Source organism: Dromiciops gliroides, chromosome 1, assembly GCF_019393635.1.
Source record: "Dromiciops gliroides isolate mDroGli1 chromosome 1, mDroGli1.pri, whole genome shotgun sequence".
Lineage (NCBI taxonomy): Eukaryota > Metazoa > Chordata > Mammalia > Microbiotheria > Microbiotheriidae > Dromiciops > Dromiciops gliroides.
In genome coordinates, this window is record NC_057861.1 from 5,604,870 (window position 1) to 5,620,618 (window position 15,749).

At 56.1% G+C, this 15,749-nt stretch overlaps 1 protein-coding gene across 3 annotated transcripts in view; it reads right to left on the reverse strand.

Annotated features, from left to right (window-relative positions):
- Positions 1 to 15,749, reverse strand: part of SEPTIN5 (septin 5) — a 34,705-nt gene that overhangs the window by 7,900 nt on the left and 11,056 nt on the right. The window contains exons 1-4 of one of the 3 annotated variants that reach the window (XM_043987122.1): positions 6,534 to 6,702; positions 2,620 to 2,716; positions 1,985 to 2,071; positions 739 to 862 (exon numbers count right to left, since the gene is read on the reverse strand). In XM_043987122.1, coding sequence (XP_043843057.1) covers positions 739 to 862; positions 1,985 to 2,071; positions 2,620 to 2,716; positions 6,534 to 6,620 — 395 coding nt within the window. In that variant the 5' untranslated portion in view covers positions 6,621 to 6,702. Of the gene's footprint in view, positions 1 to 738; positions 863 to 1,984; positions 2,072 to 2,619; positions 2,717 to 5,221; positions 5,324 to 6,533; positions 6,703 to 15,749 lie in introns of those variants that run through there. The other 2 variants (XM_043987130.1, XM_043987137.1) reach the window with 2 other exon arrangements.

Genomic DNA, 15,749 nt, shown 5'->3' on the forward strand with positions numbered 1-15,749 from the left:
GAGGTAAGGTCTGGAGGCCTCGCTCTCTTTTCTGCCCTTGTTCATGGGATTTAGAATTAGGAGGAACCCTCAAGGTCTTAGGACCACAGATGTAGGGTCAGAAGGGACCTCAGAGTCCAAAGCCTTAATCTTACAGCAGAGGAAACTGAGGCCCATAGAGAAGAAAGGACTTGCCCAAGGTCACACAGCTGGACTCTGAACCCACTACCCTTTCCACTATCCCACGTGGGTCAATGTTCTGGAGGTGCTGGGAATTCAACCTGAGGCCTCAGACTGATAAAGGCTATGTTCCCCGACTGAGTTACATCCTCACCATGATCCAGGCCTATCCTCTCCATTTTACAGGGAGAAACTGAGGCCCAGGCAAGTGCCATGACTTGCCCACAGTCACTCTGGCCATACAGTGCGGAGACGGGATTTGAACCCCTGACCTCTGACTCCAGGGCTCTTTTCACTAACAACAATAATAACTAGCATTTCTCTCTCATTTAAGGTTTGCAAAGTGCTTTACAAAGAATTTCATGGGATCCTGACATCAACCCTGGGGGGAAGATGCTATTATCACCCCCATTTTACAGATGAGGGAACTGAGGCAGACAGAGGTCAGATCACTTGCCCAGGGTCACACAGCTGTCTGAGATGGGATTTGCACTCAGGTCTTCCCAACTCCGGGCCCCAGACTATGGGTTGCATGGCTGTTCTGTTGTCCCCAGGCCCTCCAGAGGCCTCAGTACTCACCACTGGGTGTTGTTAACGGCATCCCCAAAGCCCGGTGTGTCCACAATAGTCAGCTTTAGCTTCACACCCTTCTCCTCGATGTCTACTGTGTGCTTCAAGATCTCCACTGTCTGGTTGATTCTCTCTGAGAAAGCCAAAGACCGTCGATCACGGAGTGCCCTGGCTAGATCAGTCAGGACATGGCAAAGGCCTGGAGGCCATGCTGAGCCAAGGCAAAGGCCTGGAGGTGGTACCGCACAAAGGGCCCCTGAAAACACTGGGACGGCCCAGGCTGGCCAAGGGAAGGCTCAGGGGTGCCTGCTGACCTTGCCCTGCAGAAAGGCCTCTCTGGGCTCTAGGGGACCTCAGGGGCTTCCTGTCCAGCCTGCCCCTGAGCAACACACAACGTGGGGGGGGCCTCCAACCTTGCCTTGCAGATCTCCAATGATGGGAAACTCCTTCCCTGCCTCGGCTGCTCATTTCACTGTGGGCTGGCGCTAATCCAGCCTCTTCCCACTTGGTCCCCAGGGCGGAACCAGGCGCAAGTTGGGACTGACACTGTTGTAGTCAGGGAATTTTCAACTGATTATAAGGAAGTCTCCCTAGCAGGGTTGTCTCAGTCTGAAAGGGCTTGCCTCCCCCAGGTCTCCCCGACTCCAGGGCTGATGGGACAGAGTGGAAGGATTGGGGCAGGGAGAATGATTTAGTCTATGCTGGAGGTCAAAGGTTTCACACTCTTGGGGACCTGGGAACCAGGTGCTGACCCAGGAGCTGTAGGACCCTGGGCACCTTCGGCAGGGGGCAAGGGGCAGGGACAGGCGGGGAAGATGGAGGGGGCAGTCCATTCCCCGCCCCCCCCCCCCGGCCAAAGGGATCCAATTCTTGTCCCTTCCCGCTAACATTCCCTCTGACTCCAGGGATGATCTCATCTGATTTGCGCCACAGCCCCACGATGGAGACAGGACTTGCCCCAGTGTACACTTGGGGGAACTGAGGCCCAGAGAGGAGAAAGTCACTGGCTAGAAGACAGATCAGGGAAAGGGCCAGGCTGACCTTGACCCATGAGTCCGGCTTGCTCCTCTCCCTCAGTTTTCCCATCTATAAAATAGGCTGTTCTCTTAAGGTCTCTACTACATCTGGTGTTCTATGGGCTTCTTCTAAGGTCCCTTCTAGCTCAGATGTGGAGGGGGCATCTATTTAAGGGCATTCCCTGGGGCTGGGGGAGCTCCCCGGGAGAGTTGGGGGTCCTCTGGAAGCTGCCACTCACCCTCCGCATTGAGCAGCTTTCGGTCCTTGTAGAGGTCAGTCAGGAAGAGGCTGTTCACCAGGGTGGACTTCCCCAGGCCTGACTCCCCTAATGCACAGCACAGAGACCCCGGTTACAAAGGGAGAGTGGCTGCTGCGGTGTGCCGAGGACTAGGCCAAAGGGATGGACCGAGGCAGGGCCCCTGCCCAGAGGTGCCCAAGAAGATCCCAGGAGATGGGCAGAGGCAGTCCCCCCACCCAGGTTGGAGGCACTGCAAGGGCACGGCCCGTCCTTGGTCTCTCCCATCCTAGGGGACCCCACATCCCCACCCAAGTGAAGTCCTAAGAAGAGGTGCCCCTGAGGGACAGCATCCATGGGGAGCAGGACCCAGATGAGCCTGCCAGCCACCTCCCTCCCCCGGGAGTGAGCCTCTCCACCCAGCCCTGGCTGATACCTTGTATCTTCCTTCCTCCCCCTTGTGTCCTCACTGCCCACCCACCCCCACCCTCCCACTAGGCTCTGAGGCTGTGCTGGTTTTCAACCTCAGAGTCAGGGCTTGAGAAACTTCCCAATTCGAATGCAGACCCCTTAAGCCCCCAATGAGGCGCCACCCCCAGGGCCCAGGGGGGCCACCCGCCACCCTGGGCAGTGCTCACCGGCGACCATGAGCGTGAAGTCAAATCCCTTCTTTACCGACTTGCGATGGACCTGGTTGGGAAGCGTGGCAAAGCCCACATACTGCTTGTCGTGGTCCTGGAGGGGACGAAGCAGGGAGGGAGGCGTGTGAGCGCGGTGAGAACGTGCCTGCACATGTGTGCACACTCACACATGGACGCATACCACGACGTCACGACTGGAGTCGTGTGGGACGGGGAGGCCTGGGTTCAAATCCTGACTGCCACCTGCCCACTGGGTGACCCTGGGCAAACCGCATGACCTCACTGAGACTCAGTATCTCTCCCAGGGTGGCTCTGAGAAACAAATGAGCTCATGATACAAACAGCTCACATCTGTACAGGGCGTCCCAAAGGTCTTGGTGCAGGAAGAAGGCCTTACTAGTCATCTGTCACTCTAGACATTTGCACGGAATGCACAGGAAGCTCTGGGGAGGTAAACCTTAAATAACGGAAGGTACGAATGCAATTCATTTTACAAACAGTGTCATGTTTGATCCTCACAGCAACCCTGGGAGGGAGGGGATATTGGGATCCCCATTTTGCAGATGGGGAAACCGAGGCAGGCAGAGGTGAAGTGACTTGCCCAGGGTCATACAGATAGTGTCAGGCTGGATTTGAACTCAGGTCTTGTTGACTCTAGGCCCAGCGTGGTCTGTTCATTGAGGTGCTCCTAATATAGTAGCTTCCAATATAGAATGTCCCCCAAAAAGTCAGCTTATGTTTTAAGCATGAACAGCCCTAGGACTTTTGGGACACCCTGTGCAAATGTGAGCTCTTAAACCTTAAGATGATCATCTTGAAGTAGTGGACAGAGAGCCAGCCTCAGAGCCAGGAGGCCCTGGGTTCATGTCCCGCTTCTGGGGCATGCTGGCTGTGTGACCCTGGACAAGTCATTTCACTGTGTCCCAGGCAATTCTCCAGACTGGGCTGTAGCAGGAAAGAGATCAGTGATCCACCACACACAGGGAGACTCGACTCTCAAAGCCCCATAGACACGGTGAGAGGCTGCTGCTCCCTGCTCCTGCCTGGCGCTGCCAATGCACATGCTCCTCCCGGTCCTGAGCTCTCGCTGGCTGGTACCCAGCTGCAGTCCAGGGGAAGGGAGCAGCCCCTGGCCCAGCTGGGGGGTACAGGGAGGGAGATGGGGAGACTTTGGTCCCTGGTCCTGCTTTCAGAGAGCTTCTAGTCTAGGGACAGCCCCCTCTTCCCTGGGCAAAGGGGCCCGAGGGTGCAGGGGATGAGTGTCCTGACAGGGCTAGAGCCCAAGGAGGGTGGCTGTCCAGACTAGTCCCAGAGACCCTGGCTGGGATGGCAACCTAGCACGGGCCGAGCCTAACCTGGGCCAGGAGCCTGGGGGGACACCCACCCCTAGAAGGCAGGAGGGTGAGGAAACAGCAGCGGAAGTGGCCAGACTGCCACCCCCAAGCCTGGCTATTCCTGGGCACTCGGCCCACTGCTGCCAAGCGTCCCAGCTCCCTCGAGCAGCTGCCACCCGGCGCTAGTGGGCAGGAGACTGTCTGTCCCAGCCTCCAGCTCCGACTCGTGTGGGAGAAGCCAGGATGCAGAGCGATATATATATAGAAAGGAGGCCAGCTGAGCTGGGCCCCGCAGCCAGCCCACGCCTGCCCCATGTCCTGGGCTTGGAGGGGGGGAGGGGCCCACCCAACCTCCCTCCTAGTTGGGCTGGGGCTTCTAGGGGCCAGAACTGCCCCATCCCTCCCTCCCATCAACAGAAGCCCATGGGTGCTGACACAGCAGGTTGGCTGCCAACATCGGCTGGACCAAGTCAGGGTCCCATAGGGCAGGCTGGGGCGGGGGGGGGCGGCATTAGAAAGGGCATCTCCTCCCTAACCTCTTGCCCCAGTCAATCAATTAATCAAAAGCATTTATTAATGGGCCCCAGGCTCTGGGCTGGGTGCTTTCCTCAATACCCTGCTAGGGTGGGGGGATGAGACCCCAGGGTCCCTTTCTCCCCAGCTCCCAACATTAGGAGGAGACCAGAGATAGCCAAGGGCACAGTCCCTTACAAACACCTGGCCCAAAGGGGCAGCTAGGTGGCACGGTGGATGGAGCATAGGCCCTGGAGTCAGGAGGACCCGAGTTCAAATCCGGCCTCATTCACTTGACATTTACTAGCTGTGTGACCTTGGGCAAGTCACTTAACCCCAATTGCCAAAAATAAAACACCTGGCCCAGAATTCCTGGGGGTCTTGTTCCCATAGAGACTGGCACAGACAGGAACACAGGCACCCCCAGCTGAGGGCCGTGTGCCCACAAATACATGTACATGCTCACACATGCTGAGCCACAGACAGAGACAGACTGCATCTCTCTGCCTCTGTCTCTCTTATACACACACATGCTCCAGGGAACCTCCTGGCCCATGACACCAAGGGTCCCAGCTTCCAAGAACCTCAGTTTCCTCATATGTAAAATATATCTAATCTGGCCTCCCTGGGTTAGACCCCTGATAAGACCATGGTCATAACTAACATACACCGGGCTGGGAGGCATGCAAAGAGTTTTGTGTATAAAGAGCAAGCCTTGGACCCCTCCCCCACTCGGAAACCACGAGTCTCACATCATCCCCAGCCTGGAAGGCAGCACCAGCCTCCAGCCTTCCTCCCGGGTCTCCTTGCCTCCTGCCTCTTATTCGTCCTTCATACATCTGCCAAAATAATCCTCCTTGAGCCTGCCACGACCCTGGTGAAAAATATTCAGCAGCTCCCACTGCCCCAGGATGAAAATGCAAACCTCTCAGGCTGGCATTGGCTGCCCTCCATAATCTAACTCCAACCTTCCTTCCTCTGTGCCGGAAGCGGAGCCTCCCCTTCCAGGAGCCAGAGACAGAAGCAAAAGAAGTATGAGGACTGAAGGGGCCTTAAAGAGTGAACCCCGCCCCCCATTTTACAGAAAAGGAAACTGAGGCCCAGAGGGGTTAAATGTTGTTTGAGGCCACACAGTGAGTTCCGGAGCTGGGATTTGAACCCACACGTGATTCCAAAGCCAGTTTGCTTTCCATGGCCGCCTGGGGACTCTGACATCACATTACCAACTCGGGGCTAGAAGGGACCTCTGAGACCATTAAGCTCGGGCATAGCTAGGATGGAGATGAGGCTTGGAAGACACATCCCCCTCTCTGCTCAGTGCCCATCCAGGAGTGTCCTGGATTGGCCTGGCCTCCCCAGACCCCACACAGCATGCTCCACCTCGGCTCCTGGTGTCCTCTCCCAAGGGCTGCTTTGACCGAGGTAACAGGACAGGTCGACCGAGGCCCGAGGGGTGGTGTCCCTGACAGCCCCAGAGTGGCCCATCTGCCCTTTGGGGCAGCCTCTGCTGGGAGAGAGGTCGGGGCTCACTGCTTCCCAGCTGGGCCCTTCCCCATCCTCTGGGGGTCTTGGGGCCCATTCTGCCGGTGGCCTCTCTCCTGGGACCCACTTTTGCCATCTAAGTCCAAGGAGACACAGACTCACTCCCAAAGAGGGACCATCACACATCCCTTCCACTCCCCAGGCCTCAGTTTCCCAATCTGTAAACTGAAGGGATTGGATTAAATGTTGCCCTACATTCTGTGATGGGAGAATGGATGAGATACAGAGACAGAGACTAGGTCACTTCCCCACGGACAGACAGAGGCTGTGATGGACACATACACATCCCGCTCTTCCATCTACAACCCCCCCCTCCGCCACGCACACATATTCTCTGGCCTGGCCCTGCCCAGACCAGTCTCATGTCCTGTTCCAGGCCCCACATCCCCTCCCTTGACAAGAAGAGCGCCTTCCCCGGGTGACACAGTCACAATCCAGCCCCAGACCCACCCTGTTCCCTCGCCCCACTCCCCCAGCTGCTCCTCCCAGTGGGCCTCACTGCCCCGAGCCTGGCCCGGGTACCTTCAGTTTGGGCAGCCTCCTCTGGGCCTGGGTCCGAGGTGACAACAGCTGCTCGGCCAGGTGGTCCTGGAGCACCAGGGTGTCCATACCGCCAGCAGCTCTGACAGGCTCACACACACGCGCAGCCACGCTCGCTCGCTCCCTGGCTGGCTCCCCAACTCCCGCCCATGTGGTCCCCCTCCCACTTGACAGCTGGGAGCTGGCTTGCAGGCTGCCTATCTCTCCCACCCCCACGCCTGCGAGAGCCTGCTGGATGTGGGACAGCCAGGGCCCCGGGCGCAGACTGCAGCACGTGACCAGCCCCTGACCCGGCCTTGGGCAGGCCTCACTTCCCAGTAGAAGACGCCACTGGGGAGGGAAGGCAGGGCAGTCCAGTGGCAAGGGCAGCAACTGTGGCCCTGTGAAGCGGGACTGCAAGCACAGTTCTGCTCCCTACCACCCCTGTCATCTCAGCCAAGACCCTTCCCTCTCCAGGCCTCAGTCTCCCCATCTGTAAAGTGGGGGCTGGGGAGACTCACTGGTCTCCTCTAAGTCACAGTCCCAATAACCTGCAACCTCTTCCTGGAACGGCTTGACTCCACCCCCATCGTGGTGTGGTAGGAAAAGTACTGATTGGACCCAGAGGCCTTGAGTTCAGATCCTGGCTCTCCACTTGGGTGACCTCACAGGGGCAGGGAGGGCCTGATCTCACCCTCCTCTGGAAGACTATCTCATGTCCTTCCCCCCTTCTTACCTCTCCGAGGTCTGGCTCCCAACCCCTCTGTTCCACCCAAGCTGCTCTCTCCAGTGACCGGTTTTTCTCAAAGCTCATTCCCCTGACTTCTCTGTACGCTTTGCAAGTATTTCTCCCCCTCTCCTCCTCCATCCTCTCTTCTCTCAAGGTCTTCAGGACACCCTCCTCTCTCCCTCCCTCTCCCCCCTCTATTTCTGCTCTCTCCCTCTCCCTCCTTCTTTCCTGTGTCTGTGTCTCTCTCTATCTCTGTCTCACTCTGTCTCTCTGTCTCTGTCTGTCTGTTCCTCTCTCTGTTCTCCTCTTCCATCTCTGACAACCCCTCTGTCTCCTTTGTTGTACAGGCCACCCCATCCCTCAAGGTTCTGGCCTGGGTCCTCTTCTCCCTTAACACCATTTTGCTTGGTGATCTCATCAGCTCCCACAGACTCAGATCCAGCCCTAACCTCTCTCCTAACCCCCAGTCCCATATTTCCAGTTGCCTATTGGACATCTCCAATTGGATTTCTAGTAGATACCTTAAAGCCGACCAAAGCTGAACTCAGTATCTTTCCCCCAAACCCTCCCCTTGTCCGGAATTTCCTATTATTGTTTGGGGTTTTTTTGCACAGGGCAATGAGGGTTAAGTGATTTGCCCAAGGTCACACAGCTAGTAAGTGTCAAGTGTCTGAGGTTAGATTTGAACTCAGGTCCTCCTGAATCCAGGACCAGTGCTTTATCTATTGCGCCACCTAGCTGCTCCCTTTCCTATTATTGTTAAGGGCACTGCCCTTCCCCCAGTCCTCCAGGCTCCCAACCCAGGAGTGATCCTTGGCACCTGAATTTCTCTCACCACCTCATCCAAGCTGTTGCCAAGGCCTGTCGATTTCACCTTTGTGGTATTTCTTGAATACACCCCTTTCTTTCCTCCGATGTGCCACCCCCTCTGGCCCCCATCACATTACACCTGGACAATGGCAGTAGCTGCTGGGGGGGGGGGGGCGGTCTGCCTGGCTCCAGGCCTTCCCTCCTCCCATCTATCCTCCATCCTTCAGGACCATGTCACTCCTCCTATTGCCTCAAGGATCAAACAGAAAATCCTGGTTTGGCTTTTAAAGCCCCCTGAAATCTCCCCTCCCCTAGTCTTCTCACCCCTTCTGCCCCGCCCCCACTCTTCCATCCAGTAACACAGGCCTCCTGGCTGTGCCTCAGCTCCTGACTCCAGGCATTGTCTCTGACTGGGTCCCACACCTCAAAATGCTCCCCGCCTCCTCTGGGCCTCCTGGCATCCCTTAAACCCCACCTCTCACGGGGAGCTTCTCCTGATCTCCCATAATTCTTGGGCTTCCCCCCTGTTCATTAAGTCCAGTATATTCCATCTGGGACCTGTTGGTGCACAGGCCTGTACATATAGTCTTCCTCATTAGCCCAGGAGCTTCTGGCATACAACAAGCACTTAATAAATGCTCATTGACTATCTGCCTCTTTACATTCTCCTCATCCTTCAAGATCTGGCTCAAGCTAAGCCTCCATCATGATTACTCACCCTCAGCTCCTTCTCCCTTTTTTCTAAGCATGTTTAGATATTAAGGACCATCCCATACTTTCCACAACATTTCTCTTCTGGTATGGGGGAGGGGTCTTGTTCTTTGGCCACTTCAAGATTGGGAGCTCCCAGGGGCAGCTAGGTGGCACAGTGGATAAAGCACTGGCCCTGGATTCAGGAGTACCTGAGTTCAAATCCAGCCCCAGACACTTGACACTTACTAGCTGTGTGACCCTGGGCAAGTCACTTAACCCCCATTGCCCCGCAGAAAACAAAACAAAACAAAACAAAAAAGACTGGGAGCTCCTCAAGGGCAGGAGGAATATGGTCCCTGCCAGCTCCAACATTCCCTGTTCCAAGGCCCCTCCCAACCCTGACATCCCCTGTTCTAAGGCCCCCCCAGCCCTAACATCCCCTGTTCTAAGGCCCCTCCCAGCCCTGACATCCCCTGTTCTAAGGCCCCTCCCAGCCCTGACATTCGAGATTCTAAAGTGTAAGGTCTCTTCAGGGCTAACCTTTAGGGTTCTAAGGTCTCTTTCTTCAGGTTGGATAAGGGGGGAAGCCCAGCTCTAGGGAGATAGGATCAGATTCTCTCCTGAGGGCCGGGTTCCAGTCCCACTTTGGCCTCACTGAACATGGAGCTGCCTGACCAGCATCTGGGCCTCAGGGGAGGCTTATGATTGGCCCCCGGGGCATCTCCCCCTTGCTCAGGAGGGCTTGGTGCCCACCTGCCTGCCCCACTGCCCCCCCCAGGGCGCTCGGCTCTGGGGCTCATCTTCCCATTCTGCCCACGCCCTCTATTAATGATCATAGCCCAGCTGCTATCCACCCCCCTCCCCATCACCTCCCACCACCAGGGGTTGCTAGGAAACCATATTACCCCAGCAACCCAGGAGGAAGGGATGAGGACTAAAAACATCCCAGGCCTCCTTCTCCCTGGGCAGGCACAGGGGAAGCCACAGGACACAGGGACCAGGGAGTGAAGTCTGGAGATGGGAGCTGACACGCCGGAGCCGCAGCCGCAGCCACAGCCACAGCCAGGTCACCAGGTGCTGGGACGCAGGGGCTTGGGGTCCTGATGGTTGGGGGTGAGGGGATGGGCTTAGCCTCCTCCTGGTGTGGCAGAAAAGCCTGGGGACCTGGGTTCCACTCCTGTCCCTGGCACCACTGAGTGCTGCGTGACCTTGCCTGAGCCCCTTCCCTTCTCGGGGTCTACAAAATAAGAGAAATGAGCTGAATAATCTCTACGGACTCGCCCAGGTCTGAAAGTTGGTGTCCTGAGGCTCTATGACTTTGGAGAGGCAGGGCGAAGGGACTGCCTGGCAGGGGTGCAGGGTGGCAGGAGCATTCTCTGTGCCAGCTAAACGGTCCTGGGGAAAGAACGCCAGACTCAGTGTGAGAGGAGCTGCCCGTGAAGGCCAGCTCTCTGCTCCCTGAAGCAGCTGGGGCAAGAGGCTTTCCTTCCCGAGGCCCCCAGTTTTCTCCCCTGGAAAGGAGGAATCCCGAAAGCCATGCGATCGCTATTCTCATAGCAACAAGGGTTTCATGGCTCCTCGAGAGCTTTCCAAGCAGCAGCCCCATGAGGTGTCAAGTGGACAGGTCAATAAACCCACTCACCGGATGAGAAAACCGAGGCTCAGAGGGGTGAACTGGCTTTCTCAAGGTCACAAAGCTAGGAAATATCGGGGTTACGATTGGAAGCCAGCTCTCTCCTTCCTTCCAAGTCCAGCCCGAGTCAATCAATGTTGCCGGTTTTGAATCAACAAGCCGAGGATTCCAATCTGTTCCGGGGTGGGGCGGAGGCTCTTCAGTTAACAAGGATGTTGGGCAACCCAGAGCTGAGGTGCCTTTCGTTAAATAAGTTAACGTAGGAAAAGCTCAAGTGCTTTAAGTATAATTAATAAATAACGCAACCTTCAAGCATAATTATTAGCCATCATCCCCATCATTAAAATTGTCTCTAGAACTGGAACCTTGGAGGGTAAGAGACCTTGGAGATCATCCCATCCGTCTATCTAGAGACAAAGAGGCTTGCCTACGGTCACAGAAAGTTAGTAGATGGGGCAGGAGTAGAACCCAGGACTCAGCTCCAGGCCTGTTCTGAGCATTTCATCTGGAACCAAGAAGACCTGGGTTCAATTTCCAGCTCTGGCACTGATTGTATCATCTATATGGCCTCAGGCAAGTCCCTTCCTTTGTCCTGGCCTCAGTTTCCCCAGCTGTAAAATGAGAGGAGAACCAGATCATGGTTAAAAATCATCTCTGGCTTGAGATCCAATGATGTCCTGACAGGCACGAGGGCCTGGATTTGAACCCAGATCTTTCAAAGCCTTTTAAGGAAAGAGACCTGGGCTGGGAGTTATGCCACCTGGGTTCCAGTTTTGATACTGATCCCAGGTCAGCCCCTCTATACTCCCCAGGGACAAAGGCAGAAGCAATTGTTTTCCAGGGGAGCTCATTCGGACCATGCTGCAGCAATGCTGCCTTCAGCCACCAGGGGGTGTCACAGGACTGCAGATGGACCCGATCTCCTGGTCCCACTGGTTCTGGAGAGAGACCTGGAAATGGAGAGTGTGTGTGTGTGTGTGTGTCTGTGTGTGTGTGTGTGTCTGTGTGTCTGTGTCTGTGTGTCTGTGTATGTCTGTGTGTCTGTGTGTCTGTGTGTCTGTGTGTCTGTCTGTCCTCTGGGGCCTCGACAGACCCTCACAGAGATGGATCATAGTTCTAGAGATGGAAGAGACCCTACAATCCATCTTTTCCAAACTCCTCATTTTCCAGAGGAAGAAACTGAGCCAGAACTGGGCGGGGCCACAGAGCCCCAGGCCACGGAGCCAGGATTTGAATTTACGTCTTCCTGCTTCCAGATGATGCAGCCTCTTTCCCTAGTACCCTGTGAGGGGTGGGGGAGGGGCCGCCTTGGACTGGAACCCGGACTCGGCATTGTCTTCCTGGACCAGCCCCTCCACCTTCCAAGGTGTTCCCGAGGCCAGGGAATCCCCTCTGCCCAGCACCCAGCTGCAGCTGGGTGCTAATTAATGTTGGATGTTGTTTGAGACCTTGAGCTCAGGGATACTCCCTGGGGGGGGGGGCGGAGGGAAGGAAGCCTCTAAAACAGTAAAGTGAGTAGGGGGGAAAGAGGCCTGGGGGGGGGGGAGCCTGAAAGCCTGGATTCTAAGCCCAGCTGTGACACTCACTCCTGTGCTAGGCTCACTGGCCCTCTCTGGCCTCAGAATCCTTTCAGCATTGAAAAGGTTGGAGCTGGTGTACAGGGCCCCTCCCACCTCTGACATTCCACCTTCTAAGCTCCCTCCGGCTGACATTCCACTGTGACACTCCATGTTCTAAGCTCCCTCCAGCTGACATTCCACTGTGACATTCCATGTTCTAAGCTCCCTCCAGCTCTCCAGGGCCCTCCCAGCACTGAGAATCGGCTCTGCTCCTCTGGAGCTCAGACAATCCTGTTCTAAGCTCTCGGCCCTCCTCCTCCTCTTCTCCCTCCCCTCCTCCCCTCCTCCCCTCCCCACAGGGCCTAGGTCCTCTGATCCTGCTCCCCCATCAGCAGCCCCTCCCTTTGGCCTTGGCCTAGGCTTTGCAGACAAGAGCAGCTGCAGCAGAGGTTAGGCAGCCTAGAAGGGCCAGGAGGGGCAAGGAAGGGAAGATGGGGGTGGGATGAGGCCGGGGTGTGGGAAGGGGGGGAGGCTGGGATGGGGGGGGTGTTACCGCATGCTCCCTGCTGTCACCCCACCCCACCCCCCAGCCTCCTCAGACACTGTACTCGGCTCCAGACCCGACGGAAACTTCCTCTGGAAACAGTCACAGACTGGGCGACGTCTCAGAAGCCACGGCCACCCCCCCCTCCCCCCACCCCAGAGCCAAGAACGCCCTGGCCGCAATGTCCAGAGTCGGGGGAAGTGGGGGGTGCTGGGAAGGAGGCCCTGGCCCCTGCCCAGCTCCCCTGTTTACACAGGCCCTGCGGGGGCTGGGGAGGGGGTAGCCAAGAAGAAAAGCCCATTGAGAGGCCCCCCCAATCCCCGCCCTAACTTTCCGTGCCCTGGGCCTGAGTGGGCTCCGAACAGCAGCTGTCTGTTCCCTGTGTCCGGGCCCAGGTGGCCTCCCGGCTGGGGGTGCACCACAACAGGGAGAGGCTTGGGGGGAGAACAGAAGACAAGGCATCTCTGATGCCTCCAACGGTGCCCCTCCACGTTTAGAATGCTCCCCGAAACAGCACGAGCTGAGCTGTCCATTTTGCACTTAGGAGACACTGTCCAAGGCGGCCCCAGCCAGTCTTGCTCCCCATATGCCAGGCCGAGGTTCACATCCATCCTCGCTCCCCCCCACACACTTCCAGAGAGCTCAACTTGAGGCACAGAGGGTCTCTGGAACCCGGGGGCACTCAGTCCCTCCCCCTCTTCACCCCAGCCAGGCAGCCAGGAGGGTGTGGGGTGGATGAGGGAAGATCACCCCCCCCCCCAGCTATCCTGGGGCTGGAAGAGGAGACCAATGGAGAGAATGGAAATACCCACACGGAACTTTCCAGTATATACTACAAACCTCTCAGAAAAACAACCCTGTTTCTGCCAGAAAGGAGTGAAAGGGAGAGGAATTGGGGGGGTAATGGAGGAAGAAGGGGGCTCCAAGAGGGGCCCAAAGGGTGAAGGGAAGAGGGGGAAGGTGTGAGGAAGGGGAGGAAAGGGGAGGGGGGAAGACAAGGGGAGGGGGGAAGGCAAGGGGAGGGAGTCAGGAGGTTAAGAAAGGAGGGATAGAGGGGGTCTGAGGAGGGAGGTGAGAAGAGCCCAAGCCTGGATCTAGAAGGCGCCACCACCCATCAAAGGCAGGAAAGCGGCATCATCCGCCCATTTGCTGGCTACCCAAAGGGGCTGCCAGGCTGACAAGGGGGCCCTCAATCTGCTCCTTTCTCAGTCACTGCAGGAGAGTCCCCTAGCTGTGCAGGGTTCAAGTTTGGGGGGTTGTTGTGGGGTTTTTTTAAATGGGAGATATCTCCCTGCCCCTTCCCTGCCTTGCCCAGCACCAGCAGCTACTTCCTCCTCTGGTACTGCTCAGTAGAACAGACCCCCCCCACACACTCTATGGGGAAAGAGGGCATACAGATGGGGAGAGAGGTGACACCCCCCCCCTGCTGGCCAAAGGCACACCTGGATTCGAGATGCCCTTTCACCCCCCTCCCTCCTCCACAGCCTCTCACCTAAACAACAGAGAGCACACTTCTCTTCCCACAGCCTGGACGCTGACTGACAGCTGAAGGGAGGTTGAGACTGGTCCCAAAACACAGGATGGAAAAGCAGAAAGCCCGGCTGGGGAGGGGCATCGTCCAGCCCTTTGGGGGTTTCTATCCTACTCCCAGAGTTCAAGTGGTCCACCCAGCCCCGCCACAGAATGTGTGAGCTAGAAGGGTACTCAGAGCCCATCTCCTTAGGAATGCTCCGATCTAATGGCCAGTCTAGATGAATACCTTCAGTGATGGGAAACTCATTACAATCCATTCCACTTAGACCATCCTGCTTGTTTTCCCTTTTATACCAAACCTCAATCTGCCTCTTCCCCCATCTCCCCTGGGTTCTTCCCTCTGGGGCCAAGCAGAGCAAGGCGATCCCTCTTCCAGGTGACAGTAATAGTCCTTTTAGATACTTAAAGACAGCTATCAATTATCCCACTAAGTCTTCTCCTCTCCAGGCTAACCAAGCCCAGTTCCTTTGACCATTCTCTAGATGTCATGAACCAGAGATCTTTTCCCATGTGGACTGCCTCCTCTGGCCCCTCTCCAGCTCATCATTCCAGCCTTGGGGAGTTGTCTGGGGGCACTAAGAAGCCAACCTCTTGCCCAGGGTCCCCTAAAATGTCTTCCCCAAAATGTGGCCCCCAGAACTGAACTCAGCACCGCAGGTGTGGTTGGACCAGGGCAGAGTACTTGTGGCTCAATCGCCTCCCACTGCTGTTCATCATTTCTTGAGCTCCAAGTGGTGGGATTGGTCTTTTGGGGCTGCTCTATCTCATGAATGACTCAGACTGACTTTATGTGCTGTTTCCCCCAGGCTCAGTGACCACCTTTCTGCTTGTGCCTCCCTCAATAGCAGTACATCCCTCCATCTCCCTGCTGAGTTCCAGCCCCTTATCTCCACAGAATCTTAGAACCCTGAAGTAAGAACCTTCAAGGTTGTCCTACCTCCTAGGTGGTACAGAATGGTTCCCACCACTCTGGTCCCCAGTGATGCAGCGCAATAAGCAGTTATTAAGCACCTGCTGCATACAAGGCAGAGAGGTAGGTAGGAGTAGACTGGGGACCTACCATGGAATAAGATCAGAGTGCAAATCTTGCCTCCCATTCACAGTGACTGAGAAACCCCGGGTGTGGCACTAATGTCTTAGTGCCCCTCAAGACAACAGTCCAAGACTCTGCTGAGTCTCAACAGTGGGGGCATTTTTCACAGAGTTCCTCTGCACAGATTAAAAATCACAAGTCCAGAACCTACTCCCCCTTACATACATAAAATGTACAACACATTGGGGATACAAAAACACAGGGAATGGAGCAGCTAGATGGCGCAGTGGATAAAGCACCGGCCCTGGATTCAGAAGGATCTGAGTTCAAATCCGTCTTCAGATACTTGACACTTACTAGCTGTGTGACCCTAGGCAAGTCACTTAACCCCAATTGCCTTACCAAAAAAAAAAACAACCATGGAAAAACTCTCTCTGCCTTCTAAGATTTAACTCTGTACTGGGCTCTCTCACTTTGTCTTGCTCCCTCCCTTCCTCCCCCCTCTCCTTTTCCTTCTCCCTCTCCCTCTCTCCCTGTCCCACGTTGCTATAGAAAGATCACTGGCTATGGACTCAGAGGATGTAAGTTCAAATTCCACCACCTACAATTTCTCCCCATGTGCCTTTGGACAAGCCACCTAAGTTCTCTGGTCCTCAGTTTCCTTATCTATAAAATGAGGGGGTT